This window comes from Macaca mulatta, chromosome 2 (genome assembly GCF_049350105.2).
Source record: "Macaca mulatta isolate MMU2019108-1 chromosome 2, T2T-MMU8v2.0, whole genome shotgun sequence".
NCBI classification, from domain to species: Eukaryota; Metazoa; Chordata; class Mammalia; order Primates; family Cercopithecidae; genus Macaca; species Macaca mulatta.
In genome coordinates this window covers 157,205,619-157,224,044 of record NC_133407.1, presented here as the reverse complement: position 1 = coordinate 157,224,044, position 18,426 = coordinate 157,205,619, and the positions used below count along the sequence as shown (strand labels likewise).

Here is an 18,426-nt window from a genome sequence, read left to right as displayed (position 1 = left end):
GTGACCAGCGGGCTGTGGCACCAAGCACCCAGTCCCGTCTGGCTCCGGAGGCCTCCCCTCTGGTTCTGTTGGTGCGGGGCGCACTGCCCAGATGGTGTTTATTCTCACATGACTGCTGTGTGTGTATGTATATTTGTTGATTAAAAATATTACTTGCTGCATTTTGTGGCAACATAAAAAAAATTACAAATCTCTCAATGCCAACAAGAATCTTGCCAATGTTTTCATTAACCTCTTACAAACCGAGCCATGTGGTTCCATTCCCGCCCCCTGGGGTTGCACCTGGCAAATCTGAGCCCCCCCGCTCACCTGCGCAGAACCCCTGCCATATCCGCCTCATGCCCTTGGATCAGATGTGAATGCCTTACCCTGGTCGACTAGGGTCTGGCCTTTGCCTACCTGGCCTGATTGTCTGGTCCCTTCTTTTCATTCACTGTCCTCTGGCCTGCTGGCCTTCTGTGGGGCCCTTGGACATGCCAGACTCAGTCCTTCTTAGAGACTGCACTTCTCCCCTCTGCTGGAACTAGGTTTCAGGATGTACGTGTGGTTGAGCACCTCATCCCTGGGTGGGCGTCTTAACAGGAATGTCATGGCTAAGTAGCCTTCCCCGGTGTGTGCGGCTTCCCTGCGCCCCTGCCCTGCATGCTGCCATCACTTTATGATAGTCGTTTCTTCTTTCATAGATAGCACCAATCACTAGTGCACCTTGTTGGTTCTTCAGCATATGTTTAAGCATTTCTGAAGTGGGGATGTTGTGTATGATAGGAGGAATGTTAGTTCCACTAGAGTTTTTGACTTTCATCAGGCCGTGTAAAATAATGGTAAGGTTTACAGTTGCTGGTGTCCTGGCTTAGGTGAGGGAGGACATGGGAAACAGTGTATTTACTGTGTATCGTCTCTCACCTGCCATCTGAATGTGAGCTCCAGAAACTCAGGGGCTGTGTCACTCCCTTTCAGTGCTCTTGCTCACTGCTTCTAGTGCATTGCCATCACAGTAAGTGCCTCATAAAGAGGGAGAGTGGGCCATGGCTGTGGTGCCCTTGTCTGTTTGCCTGTGGACAGGGTGCTTCCTCTGCTCCTTGCCTGGGCTGCACTATCAGAGTCTTATTATTATTATTGTTTTTTGAGACAGAGTTTCACTGTTATTGCCCAGACTGGAGTGCAATGGCGTGATCTCAGCTTACTGCAACCTCCACCTTCCAGGGTCAAATGAATCTCCTGCCTCAGCCTCCTGAGTAGCTGGGATTACAGGCGCCCACCACCACGCCCGGCTAATTTTTGTATTTTTAGTAGAGATGTGGGTTTCACCATGTGGAACAGGCTGGTCTTGAACTCCTGACCTCATGTGATCCACCTGCCTCGGCCTCCCAAAGTACTGGGATTAGAGGCGTGAGCCACTACGCCCAGCCAAGAGTCTTTTGCATGGCAGGGCCTGGTCTTCCCGGTCACGCAGCCCTTTTCCATGGTGTGGATTAGGACATCGTCAGCTGTGACTGCCATTGTCATGTAGATCACACGTGTCATGGTTGCCTCGTCCTCACCTGCATAGATCCCAGGATCCCTGAGGTTCATTCCTCAGTGCTGACCTCCCTCAGGACACCCAGCAGGGGTTTTCAGTCCCTCAGGCACCTGGTGCATTCCACAGGGTCCACTCTGAGATGGGGGGTGCTGTCTAGTCGTGTGCTCGTAAATTTCTAACTGGCTCTGCCCTTCATCTCCCTCAAAGGGCCTGGTTTGTAGCATTGGCCAGTTTCTATGGTGGATATACCACCGTGGCCAATTTCAGACTACTGTCATGAAGTCAACCAGCACATGTTTCCTGAAAATTTAAAAATGAGCTCTTAGCCAGTTTCAGCCACCATTCGGATGCCCAGATCTTTTCATTCAGCCTGTGTTCCTTGAAGTGCTGGCTTCAGGAAGTTCCCTGAAGTGTTCCCTCTTGAGTGCTGGCTCTGTGTCCCCACCTACAGAGAAGGATGTTCCATGTTGCTACTGCTGTCACCTTGCACCCAGCCTGGTGTCCTGTTTCTACCCTCAGCATGTGGCTGAGTGCTTACTGGGAACTTGGGGCTTTAGATGTTTCTCCTCATTCTCCCATACACTGACTCATTCAGGGTCTTAGTTGCTACAGCTGCAAAAAAGGAACAAATGAGCAAACTTGGGAAGGGAAGGTTTCTCCCTTTTACAAAGGGGGAATTTTTTTTCTTTTCTTATTCTTTTTTTTTTTTTTTTTTGGGACAGAGCCTCACACTGTCACCCGGGCTGGAGTTCAGTGGTTCGAGCTCAGCTCACTGCAAGCTCCGCCTCCCGGGTTCATACCATTCTCCTGCCTCAGCCTCCCGTGTAGCTGGGACTACAGGCGCCCGCCACCATGCCCGGCTAATTTTTTGTATTTTTAGTAGAGACGGGTTTCACCGTGTTAGCCAGGAAAGGTCTCAATCTCCCGACCTCGTGATCCGCCCGCCTTGGCCTCTCAAAGTGCTAGGATTACAGGCGTGAGCCACTGTGCCTGGCCCTACAATGTGGGATTTTTGTATTTACCAACAATCAAACGGATCTGCTGCCTTCTTAGAATAATTTTCTTAATTTCCCGCCCTTTTTTGTTATTCTCACGCAAGTTATTCCATGAACTTGAGCTCAAAGCTGCTTTTCTTCAACTCTGTGCTCTCGTTCATTCCCGGCAGTCAGGGCAGCCACCAGACGAGCTTTTCATCCCACCTCCCATGCAGGCCATAATGTTTCCTTGCTCACAAACTTTCAGCATCTCCTCGGGATGGTTGGACCTCTCCCTCTGCCTGACTTCCAAACTTCTTTCTGTGCCGGCTTCATCCAAGTCCTTCCACCCTACGCCTTCCAAAGTGAACCTATGGTGCCAGGCGCACAGTCTCTTTCTGTCTGTGCCTCTTCCCCAGTGCCCTGCCCTAGGCTGTGAGACTTTTGTCTTCTGCAGACACCGCCACTTCTCCTGTGTCTAAGTCAGCTCCTGCCCTAGGGAACCCATCCCTCTCTTGGCTGCTTCTGGCCACTGAAATGTTCTGGCCCTTGTGCTGTTCTCAGTGACTTCCTGTCTGGGCTGCTTCTCTTTGATTTTGATGTTCTCTCACTTTTTATTTGTAACAGCTCTATTGAGATGTGATTCACGTGCTGTACAATTCACCCATTTAAAGCATGTGATTTCATAGTTTTTAGTGTATTCACAGGTATGTGTGATCATTGCCACAATCATTTTTAGAACATTTTCATCACGCCCACCTCCCACCCTCCCCACCAAATCCTACTTACCCTGTAGCTATCAGCCCCCACCCCTGTCCCTGCATTTCCCCAAGCCCAAGGCAGTCACGAATCTACTTTTGTGTCTAAAGATTTGCCTGTTGTGGACGTATCCTATAATACGCCACACAGTGTGGCCTTTTGGGTCTGACTGCTTTCAAGGTTCCTACATGTTGTAATGTGTCAGTAGTTCATTCCCTTTTATGGCTGAATAATACTCTATTGTATAGATATACTTCATTTTACTTATCCATTCATTGGTTGATGAACATTCGGGTCCTTTCTGTTTTTTGGCTGTTACAGATAGTGCTGATGTGAATACATGTTTTCATTTGTCTTCGGTATATAGTGAGGAGTGGAATTGTAATATCAAGTGGTAACTCTCCACATCCTTGCAAATACTTATTATAATTTGACTTTAAAAATTTATTTATTTATTTAGAGACAGAGCCTCACCTGTTGTCCAGGCTGGAGTGCAGTGGTGCAGTCATAGCTTGCTGTAACCATGACTTCCTAGGCTCAAGCGATCCTTTTGCCTCAGCCTCCCAAGAAGCTATGACTGCAGGCACATGGCACCACACCTGGCTAATTTAAAAAAAAATTTTTTTTAGAGAAAGGGCCTCACTGTGTTGCCCAGGCTGGTCTCAAACTCCTGGTCTCAAGTGATCCTCTTGCCTCGGCCCTCCACAGTTCTAGGATTACAGACGTGAGCCACTATGGCTGACCCTTACAAGTTGATCTTTTAATTATAGCCATCATCGTGGGTGCCTTATTGTGGTTTAAACCCATGTTTCTCTAGAGACTAATGATGTTGAGCATCTTTTCATGTGCTTATTGACCATTTGTATATCTTCTTTGGAAAAATTTCTATGTAGATCCTTTGCCTATTTTTAAATAGGATTATTTTTCATTTTATTATTCAATTCTGGGAGGTGTTTATTAGATAAAAGTTCCTTATCAGGTATGTGATTTGTAAATATTTTCTCCCATTCTGTGGGTTGTCTTTTCAGTTGCCCTATGGTGTCATTGGGTACTCAAAACTTTAAAATTTTGAAAAAGTCCAGTTATTTATTTATTTATTTCATTGCTCATGCTTTTGGTGTCACCTCTAAGAATGTATTGCCAAAGCAAAGTTCATAATGATTTAGCCCTCTGGTTTCTTTTCTTTTTTTTTTTTTTCTGTCGCCCAGGCTGGAGTGCAGTGGCCGGATCTCAGCTCACTGCAAGCTCCGCTTCCCATAGCCCTCTGTTTTCTAATAAGAGTTTTATAGTTTTAGCTCTTAACGTTTAGGTCTCAGATCTGTTTTGTATTAATTTTTGTATATGGTGTAAGGTAGGTGTGCAACTATATTATTTTGCAAGGGATATCCAATTATCCCAGCATCATTGGTTGAAGAGACTGCTCTTTCCCCACTGAACTGTCTTGGCACCCTTGTTGAAATCAATTGACCAAGAGGTAAAGGTTTTTTTATGGACTCCTTATTCCCTTCCATTGATACGTTTGGTCTTCTCTTGTCATATGTCATTAACTAGCTATTTGATTTGTATATATCTTAAATACTACAGGGACTTTGTTATTATTATTATTATTACAATCTTTGGTTACTAAGGAAATGTTCATGGTAAAAAATTAAGACGCAAAAGTACCAAAAGTGAAAATCCTGCCGCAGTTGCTCCTGTCCCCACTTGCAGGACCTCATCCTCTGAGTACTTTGCTAAGCAGTTTTGTAGATTTCTCCCAGAGCAGATCTGTATATGTGTCTTACGTGCATGCATGTGAAATCCAAATGCAATTCACACTTGTGGAAATGCGTATGTGGATACGCATATATTCAAATTCAGCAACATTTATATTTGTATGTCTGCATTATTTTTTACAAAATTGAGATGTACAAAAAATTCTACGACTTTTTAAACAATCAGCAGTGTATCTCATGTGTCTTTCATGACAGTGTATATGTATTCTACCTTGTTCTTTCTTAATGGGTCCATAAAATTCCATAGGGTGTATACGCCAGGATTTCCTCAATCAGTTCTCTATCGTTGGATGTTTATGTGGTTTCCTTTTCTTTTTTCCCTATTTCCTCCAGTGTCACAGTGAGTGTCCTTCCACATGCCTCTGTGTACATGGGGGAGTACTTTTCTCAATGAGATATTCTGGAAGTGGAGTTGCTGATCATGTCTTTTGTCTTACAGTAATTTTTAATGTCTTTCCCTCAGCTGTGCTTTATGATGCCTTGCACATATTAGGCACTTAATAAATATTTACTAAAGTGAATGCTTAAGGATTTTTATCCTGGATTGATCCCCAGCTTGCTGTTTCATTTTAGTAAACTGTTTTATGACACCCTTAGGCCTATTTCACATCCTCTAAAATGAATGAGAGTTTTGGTTATCCAGTCTTCATTAGGGGAACTGAGGTGAAATTAGTCAAGCAGTATTTTGATTATCTACTGTATGTGTGGCCCTGGAGGTGTACAGAGATAAGTGAGATGCAGGCTTAGCCCTCAAGGTATTTAAAAACCATCAGGATAGGCAGGCGGGAGAGGCAGGCGGGAGGTGTAAGTACTTCTCTGAGAAGCACATGTGTGTTGTCGGGGGGCTCAGAGGAAGGGAAGAGGTGGTACTGGCACACCTCAGAGGTGGTGCAGGCATGGCTCCAGATACCACAGTACAGCGGATGTCAAAATAAAGCAAATCATGAGCTTTTTGGTTTCCTAGTTGTATGTAAGAGTTGCGTTTACACTATACTGTATTCTCAAGTGTAGACTAACATTATGCCTAAAAAGTGTATATACCTTAATTAGAAATACTTTATTGGCAAAATATGCTAATGATCATCTGAGCCTTTAGCGAGTCATAATCTTTTTGCTAGTGGGGGGTCTTGCCTACGTGTTGATGGCTGCTGACTGATCTGTATGGTGGTTGCCGAAGGTGGGGTTGACTGTGAAGGTTTTACACAATAAGACAACAATGAGTTTGCCATGTCGATCAGCTCTTCCTCTCACAAAAGATTCCTCTGTAGCATACGATGCTATTTGATAGCATTTAACCCACAGTGGAACTCCTTTCACAACTGGAGTCAGTTGCTGCTCGACTCTGTCAACTAAGTTTGTGATCCTATTCTAAATACTTTGTTGTCATTTCAACAGTGTTCACAGCATCTTCACCAGGAGCAGATTCCATCTCAAGAAACCACTTTCTTTCCTCATCCATAAGAAGCAACTCCTCATCTGTTCAAATTTGATCATGGGATTGCGGCAATTCAGTCACATCCTCAGGCTCCACTTCTAATTCTACTTTTCTTGCTGTTTCCACAACATCTGCAGTGACTTCTCCATTGAAGTCTTGAACCCCTCAGAGTCATCCGTGAGGGTTGGAATCTACTTCTTTTAAACTCCTATTAATATTGATTTGTTGACCTCTTCCCATGAATCATGAATGTTCTTAATGGCATCAGAATGGTGAGTACTTTCCTCAGAGTTCTCAATTTACTTTTCCCAGGTCCATTAGAGGAGTCACTATCTATGGCAGCTCTAAGCTTATGAAATGAATTTCTTAAATAATAAGACTTGAAAGTCATAATTACTCCTTGATTCATGGGCTGCAGAATGGATGCTGTGTTAGGAGGCATGAAAACAACATTCATCTTGTACATCTCCATCAGAGCTTTTGGGTGATGAGGTGCATTGTCAATGAACAGTAATATTTTGAATGGATTCTTTTTTCCTGAGCAGTAGGTCTCAACAGTGGGCTTAAAGTATTCAGTAAAGCATGTTGTAAACAGATGTTCTGTCATCTAGACTCTGTTGTTCCATTTCTAGAACACTGGCAGAGTAGGTTGAGTGTCATTCTTAAAGGCCCTAGAGTTTTCAGAATGCTAAATGAGCGTTGGCTTCCATTTAAAGTCACCAGCTGCATTAGCCCCTAAAAAGAGAGTCAGCCTGTCCTTTGAAGGTTTGAAGCCAGGCATTGATTTCTCCTCTCTAGCTATGAAAGTCTTAGATGGCATCTTTTCCCAGTAAAAGACTGTTCTGTTTAGTATCACCACCTTCATCAATGATCTTACCTAGATCTTCTGCATAACTTGCTGCAGCTTCTCCATTAGCACTTGCTGCTTCACCTTGCACTTTTATGTTACGGAGACGCCGTCTTTACTTAAGTCTTGTGAACTAACCTCAGCTCACTTCAGTCTTTTCTTCTACACCTCCTCACCTCTGTCTTGACTGAATTGAAAAGAGATAGAGCCTTAGGCTCAATTAGGCTTTTGCTTAAGGGAGTACTGTGGCTGGTTTGATCTTCTATCTAGACCACTAAAACTTTCTCCATGTCAGCAGTGAGTCCGTTTCACTTTCTTACCATTCATATGTTCACAGGAGTAGCATGTGTAACTTCTTTCAACAACTTTTCCTTTGCATTCACAACTTGGCTAACTGTTAGGTGCAATAGGCCTAGCTCTCAGCCTGTCTTAGCTTTCGACATATCTTCCTCACTAAGCTTAATCATTTGTAGCTTTTGATTTAAAGTGAGAGATATGTGACTCTTCCTTTCATTTGAACACTTAGAGGCCATTGCAGGATTATTAATTGGCCTAATTTTGTTGTGTCTCAGGGGATAGGGAGGCCCAAGGAGAGGGAGAGAGATGAGGGTGGGGGAATGGCTGGTCGCTGGAGCAGTCAGAACACAACAGCATTTATTGGTTAAGTTCGTCATCTTACATGGACAATGTTCTCAGTGTCCCAAAACAATTACAGGCATAACATGAAACATCACTGATCACAGATCACCATAACAAATACAATAACAATGAAAAGCTTCAAGTATCGTGAGAATTATCAAAACATGACACAGAGACACAAAGTACATGCTGTTGGAAAGACAGCACCAGTAGACTTGCCTGATGCAGGCTTGCCACAAACCTTCAACTTGTAAAAAAAAAAAAAATGTGTTATCTGCAAAGTGGAATAAAGAGAAATGCGATGGACAGAGGTACTTGTGCTTCATTTGGATGCTGTTGAGGGGCAGCCTTCCCTGGAGAAGGGGACATTGAGATACCTCCAAAGAAAGGGTATGATTTGGACAGGTGGAGATGTCCCAGAGAGGGAGGTGGCGGGAGGTGGTTCAGAGGGAAGAGCATGCCTGAATTCAGAGGAGGTGAGAAAAGTGATACATCAGGTTCCCCTGAGGACTGGGTGTGTGGAGGGGAGTGGTGGGGGTGAAGCTGCAAAGCCAGCAGGGGGCATACATTGGTAGGCTTAGGAGTCCGGATGGGCTCGGCGTGGACCTGGTAGGCACTGGGCCACCACGAGAGGAGTTTTAGTAGAATTGCTTTGTTGGAGTTGGTCTTGAGGAAGCAGTGCATTCAGTTAATTCTAGGACCTGAATAAAGAGGAGGCTTTGCTTCCAGACACTTCTGTGACATAACTTTTTCTTGTCCCTCCTTTCTGCTTCCTTAGCTGTCTGAAAACGTGGTGAACCGCATGAAGGAGCCCAGCTCTCCAGCCCCTGCTCCTGCACCTTCTACCTTGGGCCTTCAAGATGGCAACTTGAGAGCCCCTCACAAAGGTATGGGGGTTGTGACAGTTCTGTGGAGTGTGGAGAGACAGTGAAAGGAGTGATGGGTGCTCACCCGAGCCCACCCGACGGCACGTGGAGCTCAGGTTGGCTTCGGGATGACGTTAAGCAGCTCTGTCTGGTAAGGGCTTTCCGGAAGAGCATGGCTTTCTGGGAGTGACAGGCGCTGTCATCAGAGCTGCCAGGATTCGGGCCAGACCACCTTCCCTCTGTGTCACTTTCTCCATGTGGGAATTGAGGCAGAAGGACCTGAGTTGACAGCTCAGGAAAGAAGTTGCCTTTAAAGGCCCTCAGAGGCAGCATAGCCATGACGCAGCTTCAGCCACTCTAGCCTAACTCCCAAATCAAAGAATGATGTGGATTCACGTGAATGGGACCAAATGTGGGAGAATTCCGTCAGTGACTTAGGCGCCTGCCACAGCAGCCCTCACCTGAGCCTCAGGTTGAGAGCTCCTGTCTTGGCCCTTGGAATGGTTCCTCTGGGCTTCTAGGACCTAGGAGTTCCTCTTCCTGGCCGACTGTGAAGCTGGTGCTCAAGCCAAGCTGAAAGCAGATTTGTTCCCTACTCTATTGTACCTGTTGCAGATGAAGAAATTTGTGCTTTCCCCAATTAACAACTTGTAGCAAACACGAGGAAATAAAATTTTAAGAAAAAAATTTGTAAGGCATACAAATGTTAAAATATTACAAAATAAAGTACTTGGAGCAACTGCTCAAAACATACTTGTTTTTGAGAACTTGGGTCTGTCTACCAGACTCAGTAACTCGATTAAAAAAAAAAAGATTGGCTGGAGGCACCATGCCACCACGGAAGGACCGACTGTTTACATGGAGAACCACGCACTAGATTGTTCATCTCTGGCCTGGTCTCGCGTTACAGTTGCCTTTTCTACTCATCTTCCCTGTTGGGTTGTAAGAGTTTAGAAGATGAGAGCTGTATCCTGCCCACTTAGTGTTTACTGAAGGCCACCCAGAACCAGGTCCCGTGCCCTGTGCCAGGACACAGTGATAGGTGGGCAGGGACCCTCTCTCATGGCACAGCTGGCTCTGGTTATAGAGCCAGATGTCAGCCCTGATGTCGTGTTGTGATGCAACACTAGAATCTGTCCCGGGAGAGGAGGGACTGTGAAAGGCAGGACAAATGGTGGTGGGTGGGCACTGCGGGTGGGCAGACAGCAGGAGCAGAGGTCCGGAGGCAGGGTGCATCCCAGCCTGCTCAGGGGCCTAGAAGCATTGCTGTCTCTGGAATACAAGGTACAAGGGAGGGGGAGATGTTGGAGTGGCACTCGGGAGCCAGGCCATGGAGGCCTCCCCATGGTGGCCAGAGAACTCTGGCTTCATCTTCAAGGGGATGCCTGCCAGGTGTCCCGACACCTCCACCCCTGTGCTGTCTGCCTGGGAGCCAGTGAGCACCTGGATTTGGACCCACCCCAAGATCTTTCTGAATATCTACCACTGAAGGGGATGTGTAAGATTCCCGAAAACCCCCCAAGAAGCCCTTCTCCTTTGCCAATAGGGCTCACTTACTCCCTACGCAGCTCTAACTGATGAGAAGGGCTTGAGAGGGGTCTAACTTGACCCAATGCACTTTAACAAACTGGATTAACTCGAAAGAGGGAGAAAGTGATGATAAAAGTGAAAATTGCCATAATATATAATACTACACATCAGTTTCAGCTTTAGAAGAAATAAGCATTTGCTTCAGTTTGGTAAGTTTTGGCAGTTTGGAAAGCAAGAATAGTAGTTCTTTGTCACTTGGAGTTAGTTATAACAAAATACTTTGCTGTTTAAATGATAGATGTGAGTTTTGTTTCTGAATGTTGAAGAGTCAAAATGACTGTCTTGAAGTTAACTAATTTTAAGATATTTTGTACTTTTAAAACCAGTTTTTGCTTTATTTTAGTAATGGAACGAAGTTAGAAAAAGAAGTTAAAATTCTCATACCATACCCCCCAAAAATGTCAGAGGAAATAAAAGATTGAAATGTATGGCTTGAAGCCATAAAAGTACAATAAAAGATGGATTTTCTGCACATCATATTAAATGAAGAAACCTTAAATTAAAAAAATAGGAAATGTGAATATAAGAAATTAGACAGTTTAGAAAAGAAGAAACAGGAATGGATAAGTTAGAGAAAATATAACATTGGACAGAGTCATAGTAATCTTAATATGTAGCGAGTTCTTAAAGATCTTTAAGAAAGACAGCTCAGTAGGAAATGTGCACAGGTGGCCATGCTCATGACAAGATCTCCATGTCACTAATACTGGAAGAAACGCATATTCAACACTGTGCACTCCCAGGGAGCGGGGATCGGGCAGGGGCACACAGAAGGGGCAGTGAGGATGAGTGCCACATGCTCTACATCGGCAGGCCTGTTATTTTTGTAGTTAAAAAATGGAAAATTATATAAAAAACAAAAATACCAGGCATTAAACCTCAGTAGAACTCTTCAGGCAAATAAGTAAGCATGGGGAGCACTGGTGTGGAGATGAAACCCCACAGCAGCCTCCTGCATTCACCTCAGTTGAGAACCTGGTGTGTTGCTGAGGAGCATGGGAAGTGCTCTCCTCCCATGAGAGGTGGTTTGAAAGTGTGAGTCACAGCTGACGCTTTCAGAAGTGCCCCCTGAGGTGTCCCTGATGGGTCTGGAGTTGGAGTTGCACACCTTTATTGAGCACCTCCCACAGCCTGGTTCTTACACTATGTTCTGTGTGGTTCTGGCTGCTGGTGCATAGAACCCTGTGGTGGAGGGAGGTGTGGGACATCGGAGAAGGCCAAGAAAGGTGGTGAGCTTTGGCTGACAGAGAGCTTTGGAAGGGTGAAGGCTGGGGATGGCGTAGTAACAAAACCTTCAGTATCAGCAAGTGGTGGGGATAGTGAATTAGATTTGCTCAGAAATCCCCAAATCCGTGATGATCAAAAGGGACCTTCTGTAACAACAGAAAGAGCCCAATAATACTAGGGGCGATAGGGGTTAAGTAGAACTAGGTTTAATATGTGGCATTTGCCACACTGGGGATTGTGCAGACTCAGGTGGGTACTAAGGGAAACAAGATTTAAAGAGCCCCCACCCCTTCCCTTCCCTATGCCAAAACCTCTACCTGGGAGGTTGTCCTCATGAAGCAAAGCAATGACTTCATGCAGCCACTCCTGGCCTGTGCTTAGGAGATGACCTGGATTCCAAATAATTGTCAGGAGGGTAGGGATGGGTTTGGAACACTGCACCCAGTGTTGTGGGCATCCTGGTGCAGAGACCCCTTCGGGATAAGAGGTGGCTTGGATCATCTGGCTTTCCAGACAGCTTGAATCAAGGGTGTTCCTTGAATGCCCCTGCGAACACTCCTTTGTGGGGGCTCATCTGTAGTGCTGCCTTCCCAGGGGCACATTCATTCATGGGGGTCCTTCCTCTCTGGGTGACCTCCGTGCCTTCATGGACCCTGGGGTGCCACTGACAGGCCTTTTCTTCTCTTTCCTTTGCAGAATCCACACTGCCCAGATCGGGGAGCAGTAGTGGCCAGCAGATCTCAGGGGCAAAGGAGGATGTCAAGAGGTGAGCCTGAGAGCCTGCTTGCTCCCGGCACTGCGCTCCACCTAAAAGCCTCTTTCCTCACTGGAAACCCCTCTCCTTGCCTGAAGCCCTGGAGGGTTTGTCTCACATAATTAATCTCAGTTGCATTGAAGGACAACCCTATGGTATAGGTGTCACTGGTTCTAGTTTAAAGATTTAGAAACACCAAAAGGGGCATAGGGGAATTGATCATTAATGTTCCTCATGCCCAGCAGTTTGAGAGGCCAAGGCAGGAGGATTGCTTGAGGCCAGGAGTTTGAGACCAGCCTGGGCAACATAGCAAGACCCTGTTTCTAAAAGATAAAAAAACTAGCTAGGTGTTGTGGTGTGTGCCTGTGTAGTCCCAGTTATTCGGGAGGCTGAGGTGGAAGAATCACTTGAGTCCAGGAAGCCGAGGCTGCAGGGAGCAATGATTGCACCACTGAACTCCAGCCTGGGTGACCCTGTCTCTGGAAAAAAAAAAAAATCATTTAAAAAAGCTATAACTAAACAGTTGAGTGGCTGGAACTTCTGCATGTGTGTGCACATGCAGGCATGTTTTCAAAGAGATGAGGAAGTGGAGCCCTCCCAGTGCTAGCTGTGGTTGTCCAGATGAACTGGCTCCAGGATGTTGGTGATTTTGTCAGCACAGGCCACAACACCAGGACCTGGCCACGCCTCTGACATGGGGCCTGTTGCCAGAGGAGTTTTAGCAAAGTGGTTAAGGCACAGAGGCCCCAGTGGAGCACAGGGTGGCATCTTGATCCTGCAACTTGCTAGTTATGTGAACTTGAAAAATCACTGCATCTAAGAAGAGTACTTCTTTAACTGGGCTCCTGTCATGGTTAAATATGTTACTGTATATCATGCACGTGAGCATAGCACCTGTCCTACAGAGTTCTCAGTGGACCCTCACAGTAGTTGTTACTGATTGGCCTCTTCAGCATCCTTGAGGCAATTGCCCTCAGTATGGTCAGAGGACCCAGTGGGTCAGCTTAGGGGGCCCAGTGTCAGCCGTGGTTGGGCGTTTGCCTTCTAGTAGTTCAGCCATGTTGGGTCTGTTGCATAATCATGGGTTAAGACCCACATTCTAAGATTCACTCTCCCTAATAGGTCTCAGCAAGAATAACTGACCTGGCCAGGTGTGGTGGCTCAATCCTATAATCCCAGCGAATTTAGGAGGCTAAAGCAGGAGGATTGCTTGAAGTCAGGAGTTTGAGCCCAGCCTGAGCAACATAGTGAGACCCTGTCTCTACAAAAAAAATTAAAAACATTAACTGGGGGTAACACACGTCTGTAGTCTCAGCTGCTCAAGAGGCTGAGGTGGGAAGATTGCTTGAGCCCAGAAGTTGGAGTTTACAGTGAGTTATGATTGCACTACTACACTCCAGCCTGGGCCACATTATGAGACCCAAAACCAAAAAAAAAAAAAAAAAAGAAAAAAAGCCAACTACTAACCTGAACCCCGCTTTTTTGGTACTTTTAAACATTTTCAAAATGGTAAAGTAATACATGCTAATGAAAGATTTAAAAATTTATCAAGTGAAAAAATCACCCATAGACTCATCATCTCAAGACAACCACTATTAATATTTTGGAGTATTTCATGTTCTTCTCCACCCAGAATCCCCTACCCACTGTTTAGGGTTATTTTTTGAAAGTCATAGATAATTTCATATCTTGCTATTTTCACTTCGTATTATAATGATTTGTCATTAGTTTCACCTGCTTTATAAGCAGTTTTATTACTAAAAGCATTTATTGGTTCTCAGTTTTTAGATTTAACCTACAGACAAATGAAAGACTATATTTTCTAGTGGTGATGTCATAGATCATTATATGATCACACCATATTTACTTTAGCTTGACCTTGATTTTGGGACATTTAGGTTGCTTGCATTTTTTTCACTATAATAAATAATACTGTTAAGAGCATCTCAGCACTAATAACTTTTTTCTTCTCTATAGGATTATTTTACTAGGCAGAATGCCCAGAAATAGGTCAAAGGGTAGGAACATATTCAGAATGAAGAGTTAAATGTTCAAAACAGAGGACTACTACCATCTCCAATCTTCAAGCTCTCAAGTGGAGGCAATCCGTGGATTGAGCCCCTCCCTGAGACTCTCACTGGGCATGGGGCTGCCTACTTGGCCAGGTCTCCTCCTGTTCCTGAGCTGTGTTGTCCTGGCTCAGTGTCATTGTCTCCCCTTGTCTGGGGAACTGTCAGTGATGCCTGAGCTCAGGCGTGGAATGATGGGGCGTGTGGTTTTACAGCACTCTCTCCTTTCCTGGCCGGCTGCTGGCTGGTTTCAGCGTTTCCCTGGCAGCTGAAGTGAGTGCGCAGACCTTGTCTTGGCTATGGGCTGCCCGTCATGTCATCTGCATCTGTTTCTCCTCATCTTTCTTCTGCACAGGTGTGAACAGGAGCATGCTGCTGTCCAGGATAAGCTCTTCCAGGTGGCAAAGACGGAAAGAGAGGCTGCCACCAAGCACTCCAAGGCATCCCTGCCCATGGGTGAAGGCAGCATCAGCCATGAGGAGCAGAAGTCAGTCCGGCTGGTGAGTGCAGATTTTCCCTGAACTAGCCTGAGCTGGGCAGCACTCGGGGAAAGAGGGGGTGGGCCCTGGCACCTGGTTAGTCTGAAGCCCTGCTGGCTCAGGCTGCCCCTGGGATGTGCTCGGCTTCACCTCTATGGAAAAGGGTCTTTTGGGAGCCAGGAACTTGGGTTCTCCCAGCCCTGGCTCTGTCAGTGATTTGCTTTGCTGCCTTTGGCATGTTTTTTCAGTCTCTGTGGCCTCAAGTCTATACAGTAAGGGACTAGATCACTTGACAGTCTCATTCAGCTCTGAAACTTCACAGATGTCAGGGCTGCAGTGGTATGTGTTTCGGGAGGGTGTGAGGAGAGAGGACTAGAGGCCTGGAGCCATGTAATATATGACAGGGAGGGCATCATCTTTAGAGTTAGGTAGGCTGGGTGCAAATCCTGGACACCCTGTCTGTGAGCCTTGCTCGAAGATCATGATGCTCACACACAGGACTGCCCAGGGAATCAGAGGAGATAGTATTTGTCCAGGACTTAGCACATGCCAGCAGACTGTGGGAGTGCACTATTGTTATTGTCATTAATACATTTAAGTGATGGGTGGCTATTAGGGTATTTTTGCTTAAGTGCAGCATTTATTTTGCAACATGAGAAGTCTCAAAGTGCCCCCAGGGTTGACTAATTCAGTGGCTCACTAGCATCATCATAGACGTGATGCTTCTCTTCCTGCCACTCTGCCATCCACAGTGTGCCAGTGCATCCTAGGGAGGCTGTCCCCATGGTTAATAAAGGCTGTTACTGCCCCACAAGTCCCATGCAGACAGTAAAACCCTCAGTAGAAGAAGAGAGGCTATGCCGGCCCTTATGTCTCTATCACAAGGATAACTTTCCTAGAAGCTCCTGGCAGAATTCCTCTTACATCACACTGACTTGAATTGTACCAGGTGCCCATGGCTAAGCCAGTCCTCAGCAGAGGGGATACAGAGGGCTCCACTGGCTGCAGCTAGGGCTCTTTTCTAGTCACATTAGGGAGATTGCGCATCCAGCCAGAATTAGAACTGACAGCAAGGAAGTTGGGGGAGGGAAGCATGGCTGTGGGCAGCATCTAATAACATCTGCTGGAGGTTTGAGACCAGGAACAGCCTTGCCCTACTTTAGGTGGGTAGCCTGGTACACACGGTGTGGCCTAGAAGGGGGTTGAACATGATGTGAGAGCATCATTTGGGATTGTGCTCTCCTGGGAGGGGGGAAGGCAGACATGCTGGCTGGGCACAGGCCTTAGCTTACTAATTTGATGACTACACAAATGTTTGAAGTGTGCAGTGGGCACATAAATGCACGTTGAACCAGGCCTTCTGGGAAATACAAACAATGTAGGATCCTAGCCCTCAGGAAGTTTTAGTCTGTGGAGAAGACAAGCACTGACTTGTGCTTTGAAAAAGGCCAGTTTGGTTACAGTAGTTGTTAAATTGAGGAAAAGATTTGGAAATGCAAATGTGTAAGCTGCTGGTGGATCAGAGCTGGTAGATCAGAGAGGGCATTTAACCTCAGCCTTAAAGGATGAGGGGCAGCTGGGCTGAGACAGGTGGGTGTTAAGGAGGTGATCAGATCCAGTGAGAAGAGTGAGGTTTGAAGCCAGATTTTAGAAGGCCTTGGATGTGCTGAGGAGTTAACCCTCAAAGTAGCCCACAGTGATCCTGAAACAGTCAGTGGTTGCTGAAGTTTGTAAGGATGGGAGTGATGAGATCTGACTTGTGCTTTTAGAACCCCGTGGCATCCTGGTGAGGAATCAGTTGATACAGTGAGAAACTGGGGCCAGGGCATGCCTTCAGAGGCTCTTAGAGTCAGTCTCTGAGAGGCAGATCGGTTGTTACTCCTCTGCAGGTAGCCTGACAACCAAGTTAGAAGGACCCCTATCCTGGAGATGAAGGGTTAATCAGTATGGCATGAGCAGGAAAAGTTGGCCACCTCTAGAGATGGAAGATCACAACTTACAGGTCTGCTGTCTCTTCGTTCTCACCTGGAATGTATTAATTACAGTGAAAGAGAATTCACGGCTTCCCATTCTTCCTCCTGCAAAGGAGGTTGAGCGCCGCTTTCTCAGGACTGTCCCTTGGGGAAGAACTTGATTCCCCGCCCCACCCCAGGTCTCTAGATGGATAATAATCTCCTTTTCTGAGCCAGACTTCTTAGGGAATTGTGACGTAAGTTACTTCCTTCATTTTAAAAACATTTAACTGCTTTCATGGGCATTCTCATTTTCTGAATGCTCAGCATTCATTTCTCCATGCAACTGGTGTTCCAGTTTCCTTCTGGGAGTGTTCCTGTTTCCTGCTGTGTGTAGACTTGGTGGGACTGTAATTCCTCCATGGAAGCTGAATCTGGGCACAGTGCAAGCTCAGCCAGCTTGCACCTCATGCCTGAGGACCTTCAGTTCTGAGTGAGTGCAGAGGAATGATGGGAGGCCAGGATGGGAGTTCCTCGTTGTCTCCCAGGTGTTGCGATCAGCCCCTTCATGCTATGAGGTTGTATCTTTTGCCGTCTTCTACACTTTCAGTGTACCATTGGTTTCTGTCTGGTCCTCCTGCCTTCTTGAGGTTTGGATCGTCCACTGATGACCTGCCAATTAACTCTCCTTTGCTTAAGTTAGGTGGAGTTGGCTTCTACTGCTTGATGCTCTTGGAAATGCATTTCCTATAGGAGGTGCTACAGAAGATGATGTTGAAGGTGTACAATCATATTCAGTACTCAGTACAAAGGACGAGAAGGGAAGATGGTGCTTGGCATTGTTCCATAAGTTAACAGAGACCCAAGGCAGTCAACTAAATGCTGAGCAGATGCTATGACCATCGCTTCTAAAGAAGGGGGCTCCCTTTTGGTTGGTATGGTTGGGCAGTGCTTTTAGTGGAGGTAAAACTATATTTTCAAAACTATATTCTGGAAGATTTAAATAAGAGGAGAAAGATGGAGAGAAGAACCTTACAAAAGCAGGGAAATTCTTCTTTCCTCTCCTGAGTTGTCCACATGGAAAGATTGAAGGAGGTGGCTAGTTGGCAGCCTGCTGTGTGGGGTGCTGAAGGGCCTGGTGGTGTGGCAGTGTGTGGATCACAGCACATCCTCCTAGCCGTCTGGGAGGGTTGGACCCTGAGATGGATCTTGCATGGTTGCTGGCAGAATGAGTTGTCTGCCCATTCTTCCTAGGTGCCTTCTCCACTACCCCTACTGTAGTCCTCCCTGTGAATCTGTAGCCTCATCTAGAGGATTTCCTGTTGTACTGAGTGCCACTTAACATGTAGTGTGCTCTTCCGTACTGTTCACTTGCTTCTGACTTTTTCCAATATTGATTTTAAAATCCTCTTCTGCATAAGGGATTGGTCCAGCTTATTATTGGGAAAAGTTCACAAAACTAATGACAAGGAATGGTAATAATTTTTCTGACCTACTTCTGATGACAGAAGTGTTTCCCTTTCCCATCTAGTGCAGCAGTG

At 45.9% G+C, this 18,426-nt stretch overlaps 1 protein-coding gene across 23 annotated transcripts in view; it reads left to right on the top strand.

The window, feature by feature from the left end:
* Positions 1-18,426, top strand: part of CHCHD6 (coiled-coil-helix-coiled-coil-helix domain containing 6) — a 246,887-nt gene that overhangs the window by 14,220 nt on the left and 214,241 nt on the right. For 18 of the 23 annotated variants that reach the window (XR_013413425.1, XR_013413424.1, XR_013413426.1 and 15 more), the window contains 3 exons: positions 8,727-8,835; positions 12,328-12,397; positions 14,810-14,954. Coding sequence is in view for 18 of the 23 variants with exons in the window: in XM_077990940.1 (XP_077847066.1) it covers positions 8,727-8,835; positions 12,328-12,397; positions 14,810-14,954 (324 nt within the window). In the remaining 5 variants the exon portion in view is untranslated. Of the gene's footprint in view, positions 1-6,422; positions 6,735-8,726; positions 8,836-12,327; positions 12,398-14,809; positions 14,955-18,426 lie in introns of all 23 variants that reach the window. The other 5 variants (XM_077990951.1, XM_077990946.1, XM_077990950.1 and 2 more) reach the window with 1 other exon arrangement.